The 17,584-nt window shown below is 39.9% G+C and overlaps 1 protein-coding gene across 1 annotated transcript in view; it reads right to left on the bottom strand.

Moving 5' to 3' along the window:
- Positions 1–17,584, bottom strand: part of LOC121289276 (CMP-N-acetylneuraminate-beta-1,4-galactoside alpha-2,3-sialyltransferase-like) — a 651,606-nt gene that overhangs the window by 207,109 nt on the left and 426,913 nt on the right. The window contains exons 6-7 of the mRNA XM_041208545.1: positions 7,266–7,329; positions 4,000–4,095 (exon numbers count right to left, since the gene is read on the bottom strand). Coding sequence (XP_041064479.1) covers positions 4,000–4,095; positions 7,266–7,329 — 160 coding nt within the window. The remainder of the gene's footprint in view (positions 1–3,999; positions 4,096–7,265; positions 7,330–17,584) is intronic.

Genomic DNA, 17,584 nt, shown 5'->3' on the forward strand with positions numbered 1-17,584 from the left:
TCAGCTTTTGGTTTCTTTTCATTGTAAACTAAGCACGAATATATTAGTCACACATGTGAACAATGAAGGCATCGATTAAAAGAGACTTATAAATATCATTCATGCAGCAGCGTGTCTGAGGTGTAATATAGAGTAATCAGGACTCCACCAAGCTATGTGCACATTGTACAAACATGCATGTAGGGTTTTTAATAGAAGTCATCCTAATTACACATTTAACCATTAATCTGATGTCGTGAGTAGTTACAGCAAAGTCTAATTACAACTGAACCTTTGATTCTTCGCCTCCTAATCCATACCTACAAAAAATGGATGTTTCCTTCTGAAATTCAAGTAGTTAGTATTGTTACCCAGACTAGAGAGCATGGTATAGCCTTTAGTACATTTCAAATACTGCAACTTAGTAATAGATCTATTCTGGTGTTACACTTAGGTAATCTTTCTGAAGCTTCCAATCTGCTCAGTCACACCTTCACCTCCACCTTTGATGTCCTCGACTCCATTAAAACCATTATTCTCTCTGATCCTTATCTTTCCCCTTCGTAAGGCCCTCATCCCTAATTCCTTAAATTTTACGGATGCCGACATGAATGTATAGGAAGGATAAGTGGTTTAACAAATGACCACATAAAACACTATCCGGTCCCTCTCTCTTCTGCCAAAACTGCCGAACACAAACAAAACTCTAGGCTTTTTTTCTCTACCACAAATGGCCTTCTTAAACCTCTCTCCTCTGCCTCCTCCACCCTCACCTGCAACAATAAGTATGATGAGCACTCTCTCTTTCACTAAGATTGAGACCATCCATTTAGCTGCTTTTGCAGATTCCCTCTCTTCCCAGCCCAGCAGATCAAGCTTCCTCTAGGGTTCCTCATTGCTTTAGCCTTGAACTTGTATCTTTATTTTCTCTGCTTTATCCCCTCCTGCCCTCTCTGAGCTCAACTTATCTCTGAGATTCACCTCCTGCTCCCTTGGCCCTATTCCCACTAAACTGCTGGCTGTAGTACTCTTGATAGCCAGTTGAAGGAAGAAACCAGAGCCAGTCTTTACTTGGCAAGTAACTCAGCTCCTGAATCCCCAAGTCCAGTCCACCATCTACAAGGCACAAGTCAGGAGTATGATGGATTACTCTCCCCTTGCCTGGATGAGTGCAGCTTTAACAACATTCAAGGAGCTTGACACTACTCAGAACAAAGCAACCCGCTTGATTGGGACCCCTTCCAGAAACAGTCATTCCCTCCACCACCGATAAACAGTGACAGCAGTGTGTACCATCTACAAGATGCACTGCAGAGACTCACCAAGGCCCCTTAGACAGCCCCTTCCAAACCCACGCCTGCTACCATCTAGAAGACAAGGGCAATAGAAACATGGGAACACCACCACCTGGAAGTTCCCCTCCAAGCCACTCACCATCCTGACATGGAAATATATCATAATTTCTTCACTGTCACTGGGTCAAAATCCTGGAACTCCCTCCTAACAGCACTATGGGTGCACCTACACCACAGGGGTTGCAGCAGTTCAAGAAGGCTTCTTGAGGGCAATTAGGGATGGGCAATAAATGCTGGCCGAGCCAGCAATGCCCACATCCTGTAAATACATTTTTAAAATGTGCCTGTGTCTATCCATATATGCTCAAGTAATGCCTCCATCTGTATGTACTTAACCTTAATTGATACAGTTAACATTGGATCACCCAAGTTCCACTCCTGCCCCCCATGTTAGCTAATATTGTAAATGGTTCTCTCTCCTCTGGTACTATACCCCTCTCCTCTTTAATCTGCCATTACCATCCCTCTCCTTAAAAAAAAATCTTGACCCCTCTGTCCTTGCAAACTACTGCCCAATCTCCAACCTCCTTTTCCACTCCAAATACCTTTAACATCCTGTCACCTCCCAAATCCATACCATTCCCATAACTCCATGTTTGAATCCCTCCAATCAGGTTTCCACTCTGCTACAGAATCGAAAGGGCTCTTAACAAAGTCACAATTTATATCCTATGTCATTGCGACCAGTGTAAATTGTCGCTCCTTGTCCTTCTCAACAGATTTGCAGCCTTTTCCTGATCACACCATCCTCCTCCAGTGCCTCTCTACCATCCTGCTAGGTGGCACTGCACTGGCCAGAATCCATTTTTATCTATGTAAACATTCACAGAGAATGGCCTGCAATAGCTTCTCTTGCCACTCCCGTATCATTACCTCTCCTAAGGATCTAGCCTTGGTCCCTGCCTATTTCTCATTTACTTGCTGTCCCTTGATCACATCACCTAAAAACAGTGTGTTCAGTTCCATACGTACACAGACAATACCCAGCTTTACCACACCAACATCTCTCGATCCCTCCAGTGTCTCTAAATTGTCAGGATGTTTGTTCAATATCCAATACTGGATGAGAAGGAATTTCCTCCAACTAAACATTGGGAAGACTACAGCCATGTTCTTTGGGCCCTGTCACAAACACCATTCATTCACCATTGACTCTATCCGTCTCTCTGGCTACTAGCCAAGGTCAAACCAGGTTGGTTGCAACCTTGGTGTTCTATTTGATGTCAAGAGAGATCACATATGTGCGCCATCACTAAGACCACTTACTTCCACCTCTGTGGCGGCTATGTTTTCAGCTGCCGAGGCCTTAAACTTTGGAATTCTCTTCCTAAACATCTCTCCCTTCTTCTTTTAGATACTCCTTAAAACCTACATCATTGACTAAGCTTTTGGTCACCTGCCCCAATATCTCCTCAGTGTTAATATTTTTGTTAACACTGCTGTGAAGCCCCTTTGGGCACTTTACTACCTTACTGGCACAATATAAATGCAAGTTTTGTTGTTGTGCCAAGACCATCTTCAAATATCATCTTCAGGTGAAACAGGATTAATGGCCATGAGTTAAACGGACCATGGTGACAAAAGTTATTTAGTCCCAATATTGAAGTCCTCAATAATGTCATTATTTTTTGATGCCTTAATATTATTTATAATTAAGGAACAAAAGTTATAGAAGTTTAGGAAGCAGAGTATCAGTTTCTCTGCAGTACAAAGTGAACAACTGGGGATGCAAAACAGGTGCTAAAGTACTTCCACTGGCAGGAAGTAATTACAGTGTGACAAGTTTACATAGGAAGTTTTGTAATTTCGCAACAATCCCACTGCTTTTAGCTCTAGTTTTCTGTGACATTCCAGTATTAAGTAACTACATTGGGCATTTTATGCTGTGACAACAGGCCACAGGCTTAGTGGTATCAGATGACAGAAAAAAAGTCTTTATGGAGCAATAATACATTCTGACTTATATAGATTGAAAGTCTTGAAAAATAAAATTGCTGGTCTAAATAATGTACCTGAGTCTACTTTAACCTTCCTGCTCTTGGTGGATTTTGAGCAACAGCCTAATTGTAAGCATTGATGGACTGCCCCAGCACTGTTATATTGTACTCAATCTTCTAGAGTGAGTTAAGAAGAATTTCACTCCAATAAAGTTTTCTGACAGACAAAAACAGCAGCAGAAACTTAAACACAGGAAACAAGGGTAGAAAGGAAAAATAATTCATTTGGGTAACATATGGATTTTTAAAAATGCAGCCATTCTGATGTAACATTTTCAGTTAGGTTAGCACATGGTCAAGTTCTGGCCATTAATCAAAGTGAAGTGGTTAAAGGAGTTTGAGTATGCAGCAAGCAAATGGAAAGTGTGTATGTGTCTGTGTATATCTGTATGTTAGCTGGCAGGTCACCTCCAATACCAAACAAGGGTGACTGCAAAGAAGTAGTAACAGATGTAAAAGATGGAGCTTCACACATGAGTAAATGAGAAAGTTCAAAGGAAAAAATTGCTTGCTTATCCACAAGAAAAATAAAATGATATTGTGGCTAGCTCTCATTTCTGAATCGCTGATACTGATAAAAAAAAAAGGATAATGAGTATCCAAGGCATATCATTATCCTTTGAGTTGTTTCCATTCGGAGCCAATGCGGTATGTGAAAATATACTCACCTTATTACAACATCATATTCATCAATCCTTGATCCAAGGGATTTGTTGGCCACTATTCCTCCATTGCCCATTATAATGCATCGCTTGCAGCTTAAACTGAAAGAGACAAAGGACTGTTCCTGAAGGTTTCTAAAGAAAGATTGCATTTCAATTTCAAACTTAAATTTGCACAATTCTGATGTTTACCACACATTGTTAATAAAGGAATAATACAAAATTCCACTGACTCCACTGACAGTGGTTATGGAGGCCCCACACTGGAGCCATAACTTAAAGGAATGTACTATTTTTTGTATATTAAAGGCAGGAAAGGAAACAGACTCTATTTCGCCTTTTGAAGTGCAGTTGTCTTATCCCAATAGAGAGGTGAACCCTCATGCTGCAGCATCATCAGTGTTAGAGAACAAACGTGGTGACGAGCCATTTAAAACTTAACCTACTGAATAATGAAATTGCATAACGGTTGCATTGCATTGAAAAATCTGTAAATTTGAAACCAATCTAAACGTACAATGGTAATGCAAACAGGGTTACGTCTGGTGCATAATATTTGTACAGATTGAAACAGCTCCCAAATATACTGTAAGCCTCCATGCTTGGTGCAATTTCACATATTAATCTAGAAAGAAGTGCAAACATTTTGATAGGTTGAACAGTGATCGTTTTTAATATAGGAGAGTTCTCTGACAGAAGATTTTATCTACTCATTGGCAAAGGAGAAACAGGACACCCAAATATGACTCATTTTTTCCTTAGAACAGGGAACCATGACCTGGTAATTAGAAGAACATTAGTTTGACAGATAGGGTAGGAAAATAAAGTTTATTATACAGGAACCAAATCAAAAGCACCAAGGGAGACCAAAGGAAATAAATATGAACCAACACGGAATTATAAAAAACAGGTTGTTCCCAATAGATTTATTAAAATCTTTAAGGCTGTATCATTGTTGCTGGATGAAGGCAAATGGGTGGATGTCATGCATCTTGACTCCAGAAAACAGTTGATATGGTCTTTTACATGAAACTAATGGTAAAGTGAAATCTCATGGGATCATGAAGGAAATTTAGAATTGGAATATTAACTTGCTAGATAATAGGAAACAGAGAGGAGTTATCAATGGCAATAATTCTAACTGAGCAGCTGTGACCATCAAAGTCCCCTAGGGATATAACCAAGAATTCCTTCCATTCACTATATTTATTAAAGCTCTCAATGAAGGTTCTGTGAATATAAGATATGAGAGAAGAAAGTTTGTCATATATAATCAATTATCCAATGAATCACAAGACATATACTAAATCCCTCAAATAAATTTGAGAATGAATGCATGAGTGACGAACTGAGAACCTAGAAGAGGGCAAACATGTGTTAGGTTATCAGCTGATATCCCTCCTGAAGATGGGAGTTACAATTTTGGCATGGGCCTGGCCTGACATGGAGAGATTAATGACGTTAATCAAAATCATGTGGACTTCATTAAAAGACAGTGTGCAATTGATGATGTCCAACACATGATGTCATTTTTTTTAATTAAAAGAACAGGTGGTCACAATGGCCTAACAATTTTCAAGATGCAAAAATGCCTTTGAGAAGATGGAATTGACAATATTTTTGTGCTGTGGAGAAATCTGGTCGTGGACCAGACTATTTGGGGTGCATTCAAACACCTACTCTTTACAGATGGTAAAGAGTCTGCCCTATATTGTCTCCTTTCAGTCTACTAAATATTCTTTGAAAAATCATTACAATCTCCAGGAAGATTGCTCTCAAACATGGTGTCATCGAATTCATTGTTATCTAGCAATGTTGCTTGCAAGATGATACAGTGCCATTTGATAGTTATTGAACATTACATGTTTTGGTTACTGCTAAAGGATACACCTCAATCAACTTAATTTTTTTCCATATAATATTAATGGATCTCTCATGACATTGTTCAATGTGTCATGTTTGAAGTAGGGTCATGTTAGGAACAAAAAGGAAGTCTCAAGTGACACTCAGTACTCTACTTGGGAAAACCTACAAGTCAAAATTAGTCGTTGTTGCGCAGTGTTTTGTGATCAGGTGATTGATTGAAGAGATAGTACCAAACCAGTGATAATCAACATTAAAATTTAATGTACAACATTTCAAAATTTGTCAATTATAAGGTGTAAAGTAATTTTTAAATGAAAATAGATTTCTATCCTGCTATAAAAAATAGAAGTATAGATTACTATACTGTTCTTTGTATATAGGACATTCCAAACAGCTTCATAGTGAGGTGTGCAACAGGAGAGAGAAAGGGAAAAGATGGATGGAGAGGTAAAAGAACAGTTGAGGAAGCTTTTGAAAGCATGAGGGAAGGGAAGGACAAAGATGCCAAGAAAGGCATTCTAGAGGGTTAGGGAGACTGGGTGAAGCGGCTGTTACTGATGGTAGGACGGAAAATGTATTCTAATGTTTTGGAGAAAAGGAGGGTGCATATAAGAATATAATGCTGGAGGAGTGATTGCAGAGGTAGTGAGGAATGACCCGCAAAGGAATTCAGAGAAAATAATGACTATCTTAAAATCAACTCTTTCAGCCAGAGAGAGAGCTTTGCAAGGATAGGTGTGCGTGATGTAGTACAGGTGGAAATGCAGCGATTACATTCTGAATGTGTCATAGCTTTTGGAACACAGTCAGCAGTTTATTCCATGAACACCAATACAAATTATACATTTCCTGATACACAATACTTGATAAAAGAATAATGCCGGCAACATCCCTGGAGCCATCCTTTAACCCTTTAACATATCTCGCTACAAATGGTGGGATTTACGATTTCCAGAGCCCACAAAAAAACATTTATTTTAGCATTCCTGAATACCAATCTCAAACTTATAGTGAGTTTCCCAATTCAGACCATGCATAAAGAAACAACCACTGTCATATTAGAGGGAGAAACTTATTGTCATCCTCAGAACCCTATCCAATATCTGAAGGCAAAATACAACTGAAAGATCAAGCCTGGTTGACAGCTGTTTATTCCACATGGTCACCACTCAACGTGAATGATCTTGGGCATGATACTTGTCAGCACTGGGAAAAAATGTCACCTATTGAGATCAAACTAACAGATGCCTTAGGCTGTTAATGGAACACCTAGATTGTTTCAAATCAGTAATAATTTCAAAACATTGTCAACTAGAACCACCTCCTCTTGCCAAGAATTAACATTCCCCTTAAATTCAAAATTACACTATTCCTTCTTATTTCCTTGTGTGTTGCACTATACCTACCTATCCAGGTATGAAGTCAAGGTATAGTGTTTAGTTATCCCCAGAATCTTCTGTATAACTGCTTCTGCAAAAAAAAACAAAAATGACATAAAAATTGTATTCAGTAAACAAGTGGCTGTTATTATGTATACTGTCTATCCCTCTCTAAATACCTTATGATTTCTTTCTTCTTCTAACTATGCTTCTTTTCCCTCATTGATGACAACATAATGCTGCAGTGTTTCTATTTACCATCATGTTATACAAGCCAATACTGGTCACCAAATCTCAAATAATGACAGCTGCATAAGTTGTTGCTGCTGCCGCTGATTCTGCATGGACTAGTTTCAAAACTTATCAAAACACTACTACAAAAGATACCTCCAGGCTAGAATAAATTGGGAAGACAGTTATTTCACACCTCTGATTATATGGCAGAACATACCAACTTTTGAGATTAACAGATAGCATTTTGCTGGGTGAGAGTGCAGAAAGGCAGGTGACCTGCTTCAAGGATTCTTCATTCTTGGGATGAAGAGGATATTTGAACAGGTTGAACTTATCTATACCCAGTGAAGTTTGGAAGAATGAGAGGTGATCTCACTGAAACTGAGGGGACTTGATAGGGAGGATGTTTTCTATTGTGGCGGAGACTAGAACTAAGGAACAGAGTTTAAAAATAAGATGCCTCCCTTTTAAGATGCAGATGAGGAGAAATTTTTTCTCACAGTGTGGTTAATCTGTGGAGTTTTCTTTCCCAGAAAATAGTGGAGACTGAGTTATTGAATTTATTCAAGGCTGAGTTGGATAGAGTTGAATAGATTTTTGATAGACAAGAGAATATGGGAGGTAGCCAGGAAAGTGCAGTTGACACCACCATCAAATCAGCCATCATCTCATGATTGGCACAGCAGGCTTGCAGGGTTAAATTGCCTACTCCTGCTCCCAAGTTCTATGTTCCTATGATTCCAAAGAGTTCTCTTGTCTAGCTGCTATTTTGTTGACCATGAAACATATCAAAATAGTCTCCTATTATTTCAATTATAAGACTGGGTTAAACTTTAACAATCAATATCCCAATACTCAAAACTAGACTAATAAGCTAGTTTTCAGCACCAGCATTACAATGGCCAAGACTTTTACACTCAGTGGCCAAGCAATGGCATTCGCTGCTGAGCTTAAAGATACCCACAAAAACTGTGATTTCCGTGGCATGTATTACAATTTTCCTGACATTAGCTTGAAATCTGGCACCCTGTCAAGGGAATCTTGAAGCAGCCAGCAACTGTGGTGACATTAAACAGAATAAGCAGCCAGTCACATTAGCATATCCTCACAGGCAGCAAACCAGGAGTAAAATGAACTGATTATCCTTCACTTTTTATCATATGTTATAGAGAGCGAAATAAATGTTGGGACAACACAAACTTCAAAAAATATTTTCAAAGCTTGCAATTATCAAAGTAAACAAAAGCAGTGAATTTATATCTTATATAACATAAATCGTGACAAATAAGTTTCAAGGGTAATTAGGGATGGGCAATAAATGCTGGCATAGCAAGCAATGCCCACATGCCATGAAAGAATGAAGTTTTTAGAAGCTGACCTGGTATATAAGAGGACCCTATTTTGCCAGCCCCAAAAATCATGTCTTTGCATATACTCAGCGTATAAATTTCTGCCACAATATGCTTTGCTCACATTCGTAGTTAGTCTCAATTTTTCACCCCACACATGACTGCTTTACTTACTGCTACCATACATCAAAGTATGAGGGATCAAGCAGGTGACATGGGCTGAGTTACAGAGATGTACGGGAGTGTAAGCCGCAACCTCTTTGCTTTGGATGCAGATGACATTTCAAAATGGAGACCATCCATGCCAGCGGTTCACTTTTATACTTGGGGGTATAAGTCAACCCCTGTTTTTGGGGAGATCTTTGAAGGCTTCAAAGGTCAAATTATACACTGACATTTACAGTATTACATCACAAGTTCAATGATTTTTAATTGATTGCAGTCTGCAGAGGCTTTACCAGTGCACCATAGAATCGTAGAGGCACCAACAGCAACTTCTGGTTTTCCACATTTAGCTGCACCAGTGCAGACTCCAGTAATTGCTATCAGTTTCAGAGGTGTTATGGCAATAAATGCGGACAGTTCCACTATTATGACTGCAAAAAAATACCAATATTACAGTTAATTAAAACGATTACTGTAGGTGGTCCTGAACCAGGGCAGAAGTTGCTTTTATATTGTACTAGACCTATACCAGTGGCACCAGCTTCAAACATGTGGGTCTTATGAAGGTGGCTTTTGGAACTTAACAACTTTGTAGCTTTTGAGCTGCAATTAGCCATGCAAAACTAATGCATTGGCAATCAGCATCATAAATATGGGGCTTCTACAATTTAATAACTGCTGGACCACGGGCTGAAATCCCATTTTTAAAAAAATGTCCTGCACAAAGGAACAAAATTCCTTAGAATGTCAAAACTTTAAAGATAAAAAGAAATTCCGCAAATTATGAACCAAAATCAAGTTACAATGTAACAAATGCACTGTCAAAACACGAATCTCAGTTTGGCAGAACAAGGAGTGCTTCACTATATTATGCTTAAATACTATTTGGACATGCTCAAGTGGATTTAGGCATTTTACACTGAATAGAAAAAGAATCTGAAAACTGGTAGTTGCTATCTATAAAATCAAAATGTCCATGAACTTTAAAGTTAAAAACAATACCATAACCAGTTTTAACTTCTGAATTTCCATCATACGTGTATTATATGCAACAGCGTTTCCGTTATTGATCCACTTTTACCCTGCATCTCATTTTTAGTTGAACTTACGTAAACTAAACAAAAATTAAGATTTCTGTAAAAATCTAAAAGCTCTGCTGTTTTCAAACCAGGAGCATATGTGATGCACCCAGAAGGAACTGAGAATGGAAATTGCAGAGGCACTGGTCGTAATTTTCTAGCTTTCCTTAGACTCACAGGTGGTGCCAGAGGACTGGAGAATTGCAAATGTTATACCCTTGTTCAAAACGGTATGTAAAGATATGTCCAGCAACTACTGGCCAGTCAGTTTTCCCTCATTTCCCTCAGTATCTTTGGATGCATCGCATCTGGCCCTGGTTTGGAAACAGCAGAGCTTTTAGATTTTTATAGAAATCTTAATTTTTGTTTAGTTTACTAAGTTCAACTAAAGATGAAGTGCAGTGTGAAAGTGGATCCATAACCGAAGCACTCTTGCACAGAATACATGTATAATGGAAATTCAACAGTTAAAACCAGTTATGGTATGGTTTTGACTTTAAAGTTCATGGATATTTTGGTTTTACAGATGGCAACTAATTAAGAACAAAATTAATAGTCACACGAACAAATGAAGGTTAATCAAGGAAAGCCAGCATGGATTTGTTAAGGGAAAATCATGTTTAACTTGCTAGACTTTTTTGAAGAGGTAAGAGAGAGGGTTGATGAGGGCGTGCTGTTGATGTAGTGTACACGGAATTTCCAAAGGTATTTGATAGAGTGCCGTAGGTCAGACTTGTGCGCAAAGTTATAATTCAGGGAATAAAAGGGACAAAAGCAACATGGATACAAAATTGGATGAGTGACAGGAAAGAGAGAGTAGTGGTTAATGAGTGTTTTTAGACCGGAGAAAGGTTTGTAGCGGAGTTCCCCAGAGTTCAGTGTTGGGACCCTTGCTCTTCCTGACATAAATTTATGACCTAGACCTTGGTGTATAAGGCACAATTTCAAAATTTGTGAATGATGCAAAACTTGGAAATATTATGAATTGTGAGGAGTGTAAAACTTCAAAAGGGCATAGACAAGTTGGTGGAATGGGCAGGCAAGTGGCAGATGAAATTCAATGCAGAAAAATGCGATTCATTTTGTAGGAAAAACATGGAGACAATATAACATAGGGGTACAACTCTAAAGGCAGGAGCAGAAGGACCTCAGTGCATATGAGCATAAATCATTGAAAGTGGCAGAACAGGTTGAGAGTGCAGTTAATAAGGCATACAGTATCCTAGGATTTAATAATAGGGCCATTAAAGCAAGGAGTTTATGTTCATCTGGTTTAAGACACTAGATCAGCCTCAACTGGAGTATTGCTCCAGTTCGGGTGCCACACTTTAGGAAAGGTAAGAAGACATTAAAGAGAGGGCACAAATTATTTCATAAGAACGGTTCCAGAGATGAGAAACTTCAGTTATGAAGATAGATTGGAGAAATTGGGACTGTTTTCCTTGGAGAAGAAAGGTTGAGAGGAGATACGATAGAGTTATTCAAAATCATGAGGGGTCTGGACAGAGTAGATAAGAAGAAACAGTTCTCATTCATGAAAGGATCGAGAACATGAAAGCACAGATTTAAAGTAAGTTGCAAAAGAAGCAAAAGCAACATAAGAAAAAATTAACAAAAACAGAATTAGCTGGAAAAACTCAGCAGGTCTGGCAGCATCGGTGGAGAAGAAAAGAACTGATGTTTCGAGTCCTCATGAGCCTTCAACAGAACTAGGTGAATCCAAGGAAGGGGTGAAACATAAACTGGTTTAAGATGTGTGTGTGTCTGGGCGGGGGAGGGGTCGAAGTGGAGGGGGGTGGTGCCTCCACTTCTCTCCCCCTACCCAACCGCCCCCCCCGGCGCGCGCGCATGCGCGCGCGCACACACACACACACACACATACACACACACACACACACACACACACACCTTAAATCAGCTTATAGTTCACCCCTCTTCTAACATTCAATCAGTTCTGTTGAAGGGTCATGAGGACTCGAAACGTCAACTCTTTTCTTCTCCGCCGATGCTGCCAGACCTGCTGAGTTTTTCCAGGTAATTCTGTTTTTGTTTTGGATTTCCAGCATCTGCAGTTTTTTGTTTTTATAAGAAAAAACTTTTTCACACAGTGAGTGGTTAACGCCTGGAATGTACTGCCATAGTATGGTGGAGGCAGGTTCAATTAAAGCATTCAAAAAGGGAATTAGACTGTTATCTGAAAAGGAAGAATGTGCAGGGTTACAGGGAGAAGGCAGGGGAATGGCGCTCAGTGAATTGCTCATTCAGAGAGCTGGTGCAGACACGGTGGGCGGAATGGTCTTCTTCTATACTGTAACAATTCTGTGAAAAGTTTTGACTGCAATTGTAGACCTTGATGCTGGAAGGGAGAGAAGAACCTGAACAATATGTAATGGGACCTGTAGGGTAAAAATGTGTTTATCACATCGAAAATATTGAGAGCAAAAAGTCCAACAATCTCCACAAAAAATCATGGCTATTCACCCAGTTTAACTCAAAGCTTTAACATTTAATTTGTGTTATGTGTTACATGGTATTATGTATATTCACAACGTGCAAACCAATGCTGGATCAGGAAGAGATATAATGAAACTTGTCAAAAAATAGCTCTCATAAATATCCAGTTAATATCCCACAACAGATCATTCAGATGCCCAGATCCACCCACATTCCCATAAAAGCACAAGAAATGCAAATCCTGCCCTTTCAGTTCCACTCGTCACTGTTCAAGGTCCCAACACTCCTTCTAGATGGAACAGTGATTTACATGCACTTCTTTCAATTTAGTATACTTTATTCACTGGTCATAATGCAGTTTGCTCTACACTGGGGAGACCAAACATGCATTGGGTGACTGCATTGCAGGAAACTTCCATTCAGTTCACAAGCATAACCCTGAGCTTCGGGTGGCCTGCCATTTTAATTCTCCATCTTGCACTCATGCTGACCTTTCTGTCCTTGGCCTACTGCAGTGTTCCATTGAAGCTCAACGCAAGCTCTAGGAACAGCACCTCATCTTTCAACTAGACACTTTTGCAGCCATCTGGACTCAACATGGAGTTTGACAATTTTAGACCATAATCTCTGCCCATTTTGTTTCCTTTTCTTTGCATGCATCAGTCTTAATCTTGTTTTTCTCTTGACTTTGCTTTCAGATGACAGCTGTTCATTATTCTGCCAGTCACACGCCCTCTAGGAACACCTTTACTTGTCCCATTACCACTCTCTTTTGCCTTGCACCACCAACCTTTGTCACTTAACATCTCCCAAATTCCGCTATATCATGGGCCTTTCCTTGTGTACCTTTTGTCAACTTCCCCCGCCTTCATTTGCTTAAAACTATTACAATTCTAATGTTTTCCCAGTTCTGATGAAAGGTCAGTGACCTTAAACATTAATTCTGTTTTCTCCACAGAGATGCTGCCTAACCTGCTGAGTATTTCCAGTATTTTCAGTTTTTTATTTATTATAAACATGCATTATGCGTTCAGTAAATCTTTGACATCTGCAGAGGAAAAAGCCAAATTCCAACCCCTCATCGAGAAGATGCAGCCAGGACTCAACCCTTCTTCCAGCAGGCAGACTCTAGGAAAATTATATTACTGCATGATGGTTAACATAGTGTTTTTCAGATGCGAAGAACTACTGAAATTTACAAAAAACAGATCCTTTTGGGTTACTGCAGCACAGAATTTCATTTATATCCTAGTTTCCTGCATGCACTTGCATAAATGCAAAAGCCAGACAAATGTTTTGCTTTCCAATGACAGTGAAAGCCAAGGATTCACTACAAGAGGTGCTACTGTATACCTTCTGAGATCCAGCTTCATTGCAGCATTAGCAAAGCTCTTGACGGATTTAAGCTAAGTGGTTGATCAAACATGCAGTTTAAATGGAGGATAACTTAATGACCCTAAAACAAAAACAATTTATTTTATTAGATGTTGTCAGGGACACCGTATCCGCAGGCACAAAATGTACACAATAATATGAATCCTTATTTGGTAAAGACAATGAACTACTTTATTTCAGTTAATCCCAACCAAGAACAGATCATTAATTTTATTAAGTTAGTGACAAATAGTAATATGGAACTTCTGTATTTATTTATACTTAGAGCTAGGATTAGTCTCTATTCTGACAACAGCTTGTGCTAATATAGATAAATATAAACAAATATTGGAAATTCCATGACGGGAGGAAAAAGAACAGGTAGAATTTATTTTAAATCTTACAATCCCACATGTTGATATACAATCAAAGGTATGAGAAATTCTCACCATCAGTACCTCAAAACTATAGTCTTTCCTGCACTGCCATAACAGTGCCATAATAGATGCCACTGTGATAGATTAGAAATCTTTTCAGATGTTCAACCTTAACTCAGTGGTAGCACAATTGTTTCGGAGGCAGAAGATTGCACACTATAATGCTGTATTGAAGGAGTGCTACATGGTTGGATGACTAAGGCCCCACCCTATCCATCCTCTCACATTGATATAAAAGCTATTGTGACACTAGTTGACAAAAAGAATTGAGTTTTTTCAGTGTCCTTACCAAATCCAACATCACTAAGGTTTGTGAGAGTCTTACTCCGTGTATATTGGCTGTTACGTCTGCCTAAATTACAAGTGACTACACTTCAGAAGTGCTTTAATGGCTGCAAAATGCTTTGGGACGTGCTATGGTCATGATAGACACTGTATAAATGCAACAGAGGATAGCTGTGGTTGTTGGAGGTCAATAAGCTCATTCCCAGGACAACACTGCAGGAGTTCCTCCAGGCTATTGTCATAGGCTTAACCATTTTCAGCTCCTTCATCAATGACCTTCCTTTCATCATAAGTTCAGAAGTGGGAGTGTTCACTGATCATTGCACAATGTTCAGTACAATCTGCAATTTGTCAAATACTGAAGCAGTTCATGCCAATATGCAGCAAGATCTGGATGACATTTAGGTTTAGGTTGATAGATAGCTAGTAACATTCGTGCCACACAAGTGCCAGGCAATGACCATTTCTAACATGACAGAATCCGACCATCTTTCCTTGATACTCAATGGCATTACTATCACTGAATTCCCAACCACCAAACTCCTGGAGGTTACCATTGACAAGAAACTGAACTGGACCAGCCACATAAATACTATGGCTACAAGAACAGATTAAAGGCTGGAATTCTGCCACAAGCAACTCACCTTCTGACTCCCCAACGCATGGCCACCAAAGCACATGTCAGGAGTGTGAGGGAATAATCACCACTTGCCTAGATGAGTGCGGCTCCAGCAGCACTCAAGAAGCTTGACACTATCCAGGATAAAGCAGCCCACTTGACTGGCACCCCATCCACCAACATTCACTCTCCCCACCACTGACACACAGTGACAGCAGTAGGTACTACATACAAGATGCACTACAACAACTTACCAAGGCTTCTTTGACAGCATCTTCCAATCCTACAACCTCTACCACCTGGGTCAAGGGTAAGTGAACAGCACAATCTACAATAAGATAAAAGCAAAATACTGCAGATGCTGGAAATCTGAAACAAAAACAAAAATTGCTGGAAAAACTCAGCAGGTCTGACAGCATCTGTGGAGAGAAAGACAGAGTTAACATTTCGTTAATCTACAATTTCCCCTCCAAGCCACATACCTTCACAACTTTAATCTAGAAAGTGGCGGGGAGGGAGGGAAGGGTAAAACTCCAAGAAGTATGATTGAGGGGAAACAAAGCAGCAGGTTAGCGTGCTGGGAGGGGTGGATTCAACTTCATGGAAAATTATGAAGAAAATGAAAAGAAAGGAGAGCCCAGAAGAGGCTATTAAAGTCCCCAGAACACAAAATAGGACAGAGTGTTTGGAAAGGGCTAGGAATCTAACTTCAAGCACATCAGATAAAGGGACGACAATGAGAAAGGGGACAGGAAATACAGGACTGAAGGTGTTGTGTCTGAATGCACGCAGTATATGAAATAAGGTAAATGAGCTTGTGACGCAGATTAATATTGGCAGATATGATGTGGTGGGCATCACGGAGACATGGCTGCAAGGGGATCAGGACTGGGAGCTAAATATACAAGGATATACATCCTATCGAAAAAATAGGCAGGTTGGCAGAGAGGCTGGGGTTGCTTTGTGAGTAAGAAATGAAATTAAATCGATAGCAAGAAATGACATAGAGTCAGATGATGTAGAATCTTTGTGGGTAGAAATGAGGAACTGCAAAGGTACAAAAACCATAATGGGAGTTATATACAGGCCTCCGAACAGTAGTCAAGATGTGGGGCACAAGATACACCAGGAGATAGAAAAGGCGTGGAAGAAAGGCAAGGTTTCAGTGATCATGGGGGATTTAAATATGCAGGTAGACTGGGAAAATCAGGTTGGTAGTGGATCCCAAGAAAATGAATTTGTGGAATGTCTACGAGATGGCTTTTTGGAGCAGCTTGTGGTGGAGCCCACTAGGGAACAGGCAATTCTAGATTTAGTGATGTGTAATGAGGCAGATTTGATAAGGGAGCTTAAGGTGAAGGAACCCTTAGGAGCAAGTGACCATAATATGATAGAATTTACCCTGCAATTTGAGAGGAAAATGCTGGAATCAGATGTAACGGTATTACAGTTGAATAAAGGCAACTACAGAGGCATGAGGGAGGAGCTGGCCAGAATTGACTGGGAGATGAGCCTAGCAGGAAAGACAGTGGAACAGCAATGGCAGGAGTTTCTGGGAGTAATTTGGGAGACACAACAAAAATTCATCCCCAGGAAGAAGAAGCATACTAAAGGGAGGACGAGGCAACCATAGCTGACAAGGGAAGTCAGGGACAGCAAAAAGCTAAAGAGAAAGCATACAATGCAGCGAAGAGGAGTGGGAAACCAGGGGATTGGGAAGCCTACGAAGACCAACAGAGGACAACTAAAAAAGAAATAAGGAGGGAGAAAATTAAATATGAGGGTAAACTAGCCAGTAATATAAAAGAAGATTGCAAGAGTTTTTTTTAGATATTTATAAGGGGTAAGAGAGAGGCAAAAGTGGACACTGGGCCACTGGAAAATGACGCTGGAGAAATAGTACTGGGGAACAAAGAAATGGCGGAAGAACTGAATAGGTACTTTGCGTCAGTCTTCACGATGGAAGACACAAGTATCCCCAAAGTTCAAGAGAGTCGGGGGGCAGAGGTGAGTATGTTGGCCATTACCAAGAAGGTGCTAGGAAAACTGAAAGGTCTGAAGGTGGATAAATCACCTGGACCAGATGGATTACACCCCAGAGTTCTGAAGGAGATAGCTGAAGAGAAAGTGAAGGCGTGAGTTGTGATCTTTCAGGAATCACTGGAACCAGGGAGGGTCCCAGAGGACTGGAAAATCGCTAATGTAACCCCCCCGTTTAAGAAGGGAGTGAGGCAAAAGACGGGAAATTACAGGCCGATTAGCCTGACCTCAGTCGTTGGTAGGTTTTGAGTCCATTATTAAGGATGAGATTTTAGAATACTTGGAAGTGCATGGTAAAATAGGACAAAGT

The sequence above is a fragment of the Carcharodon carcharias genome, chromosome 16 (assembly GCF_017639515.1).
Source record: "Carcharodon carcharias isolate sCarCar2 chromosome 16, sCarCar2.pri, whole genome shotgun sequence".
NCBI lineage: Eukaryota > Metazoa > Chordata > Chondrichthyes > Lamniformes > Lamnidae > Carcharodon > Carcharodon carcharias.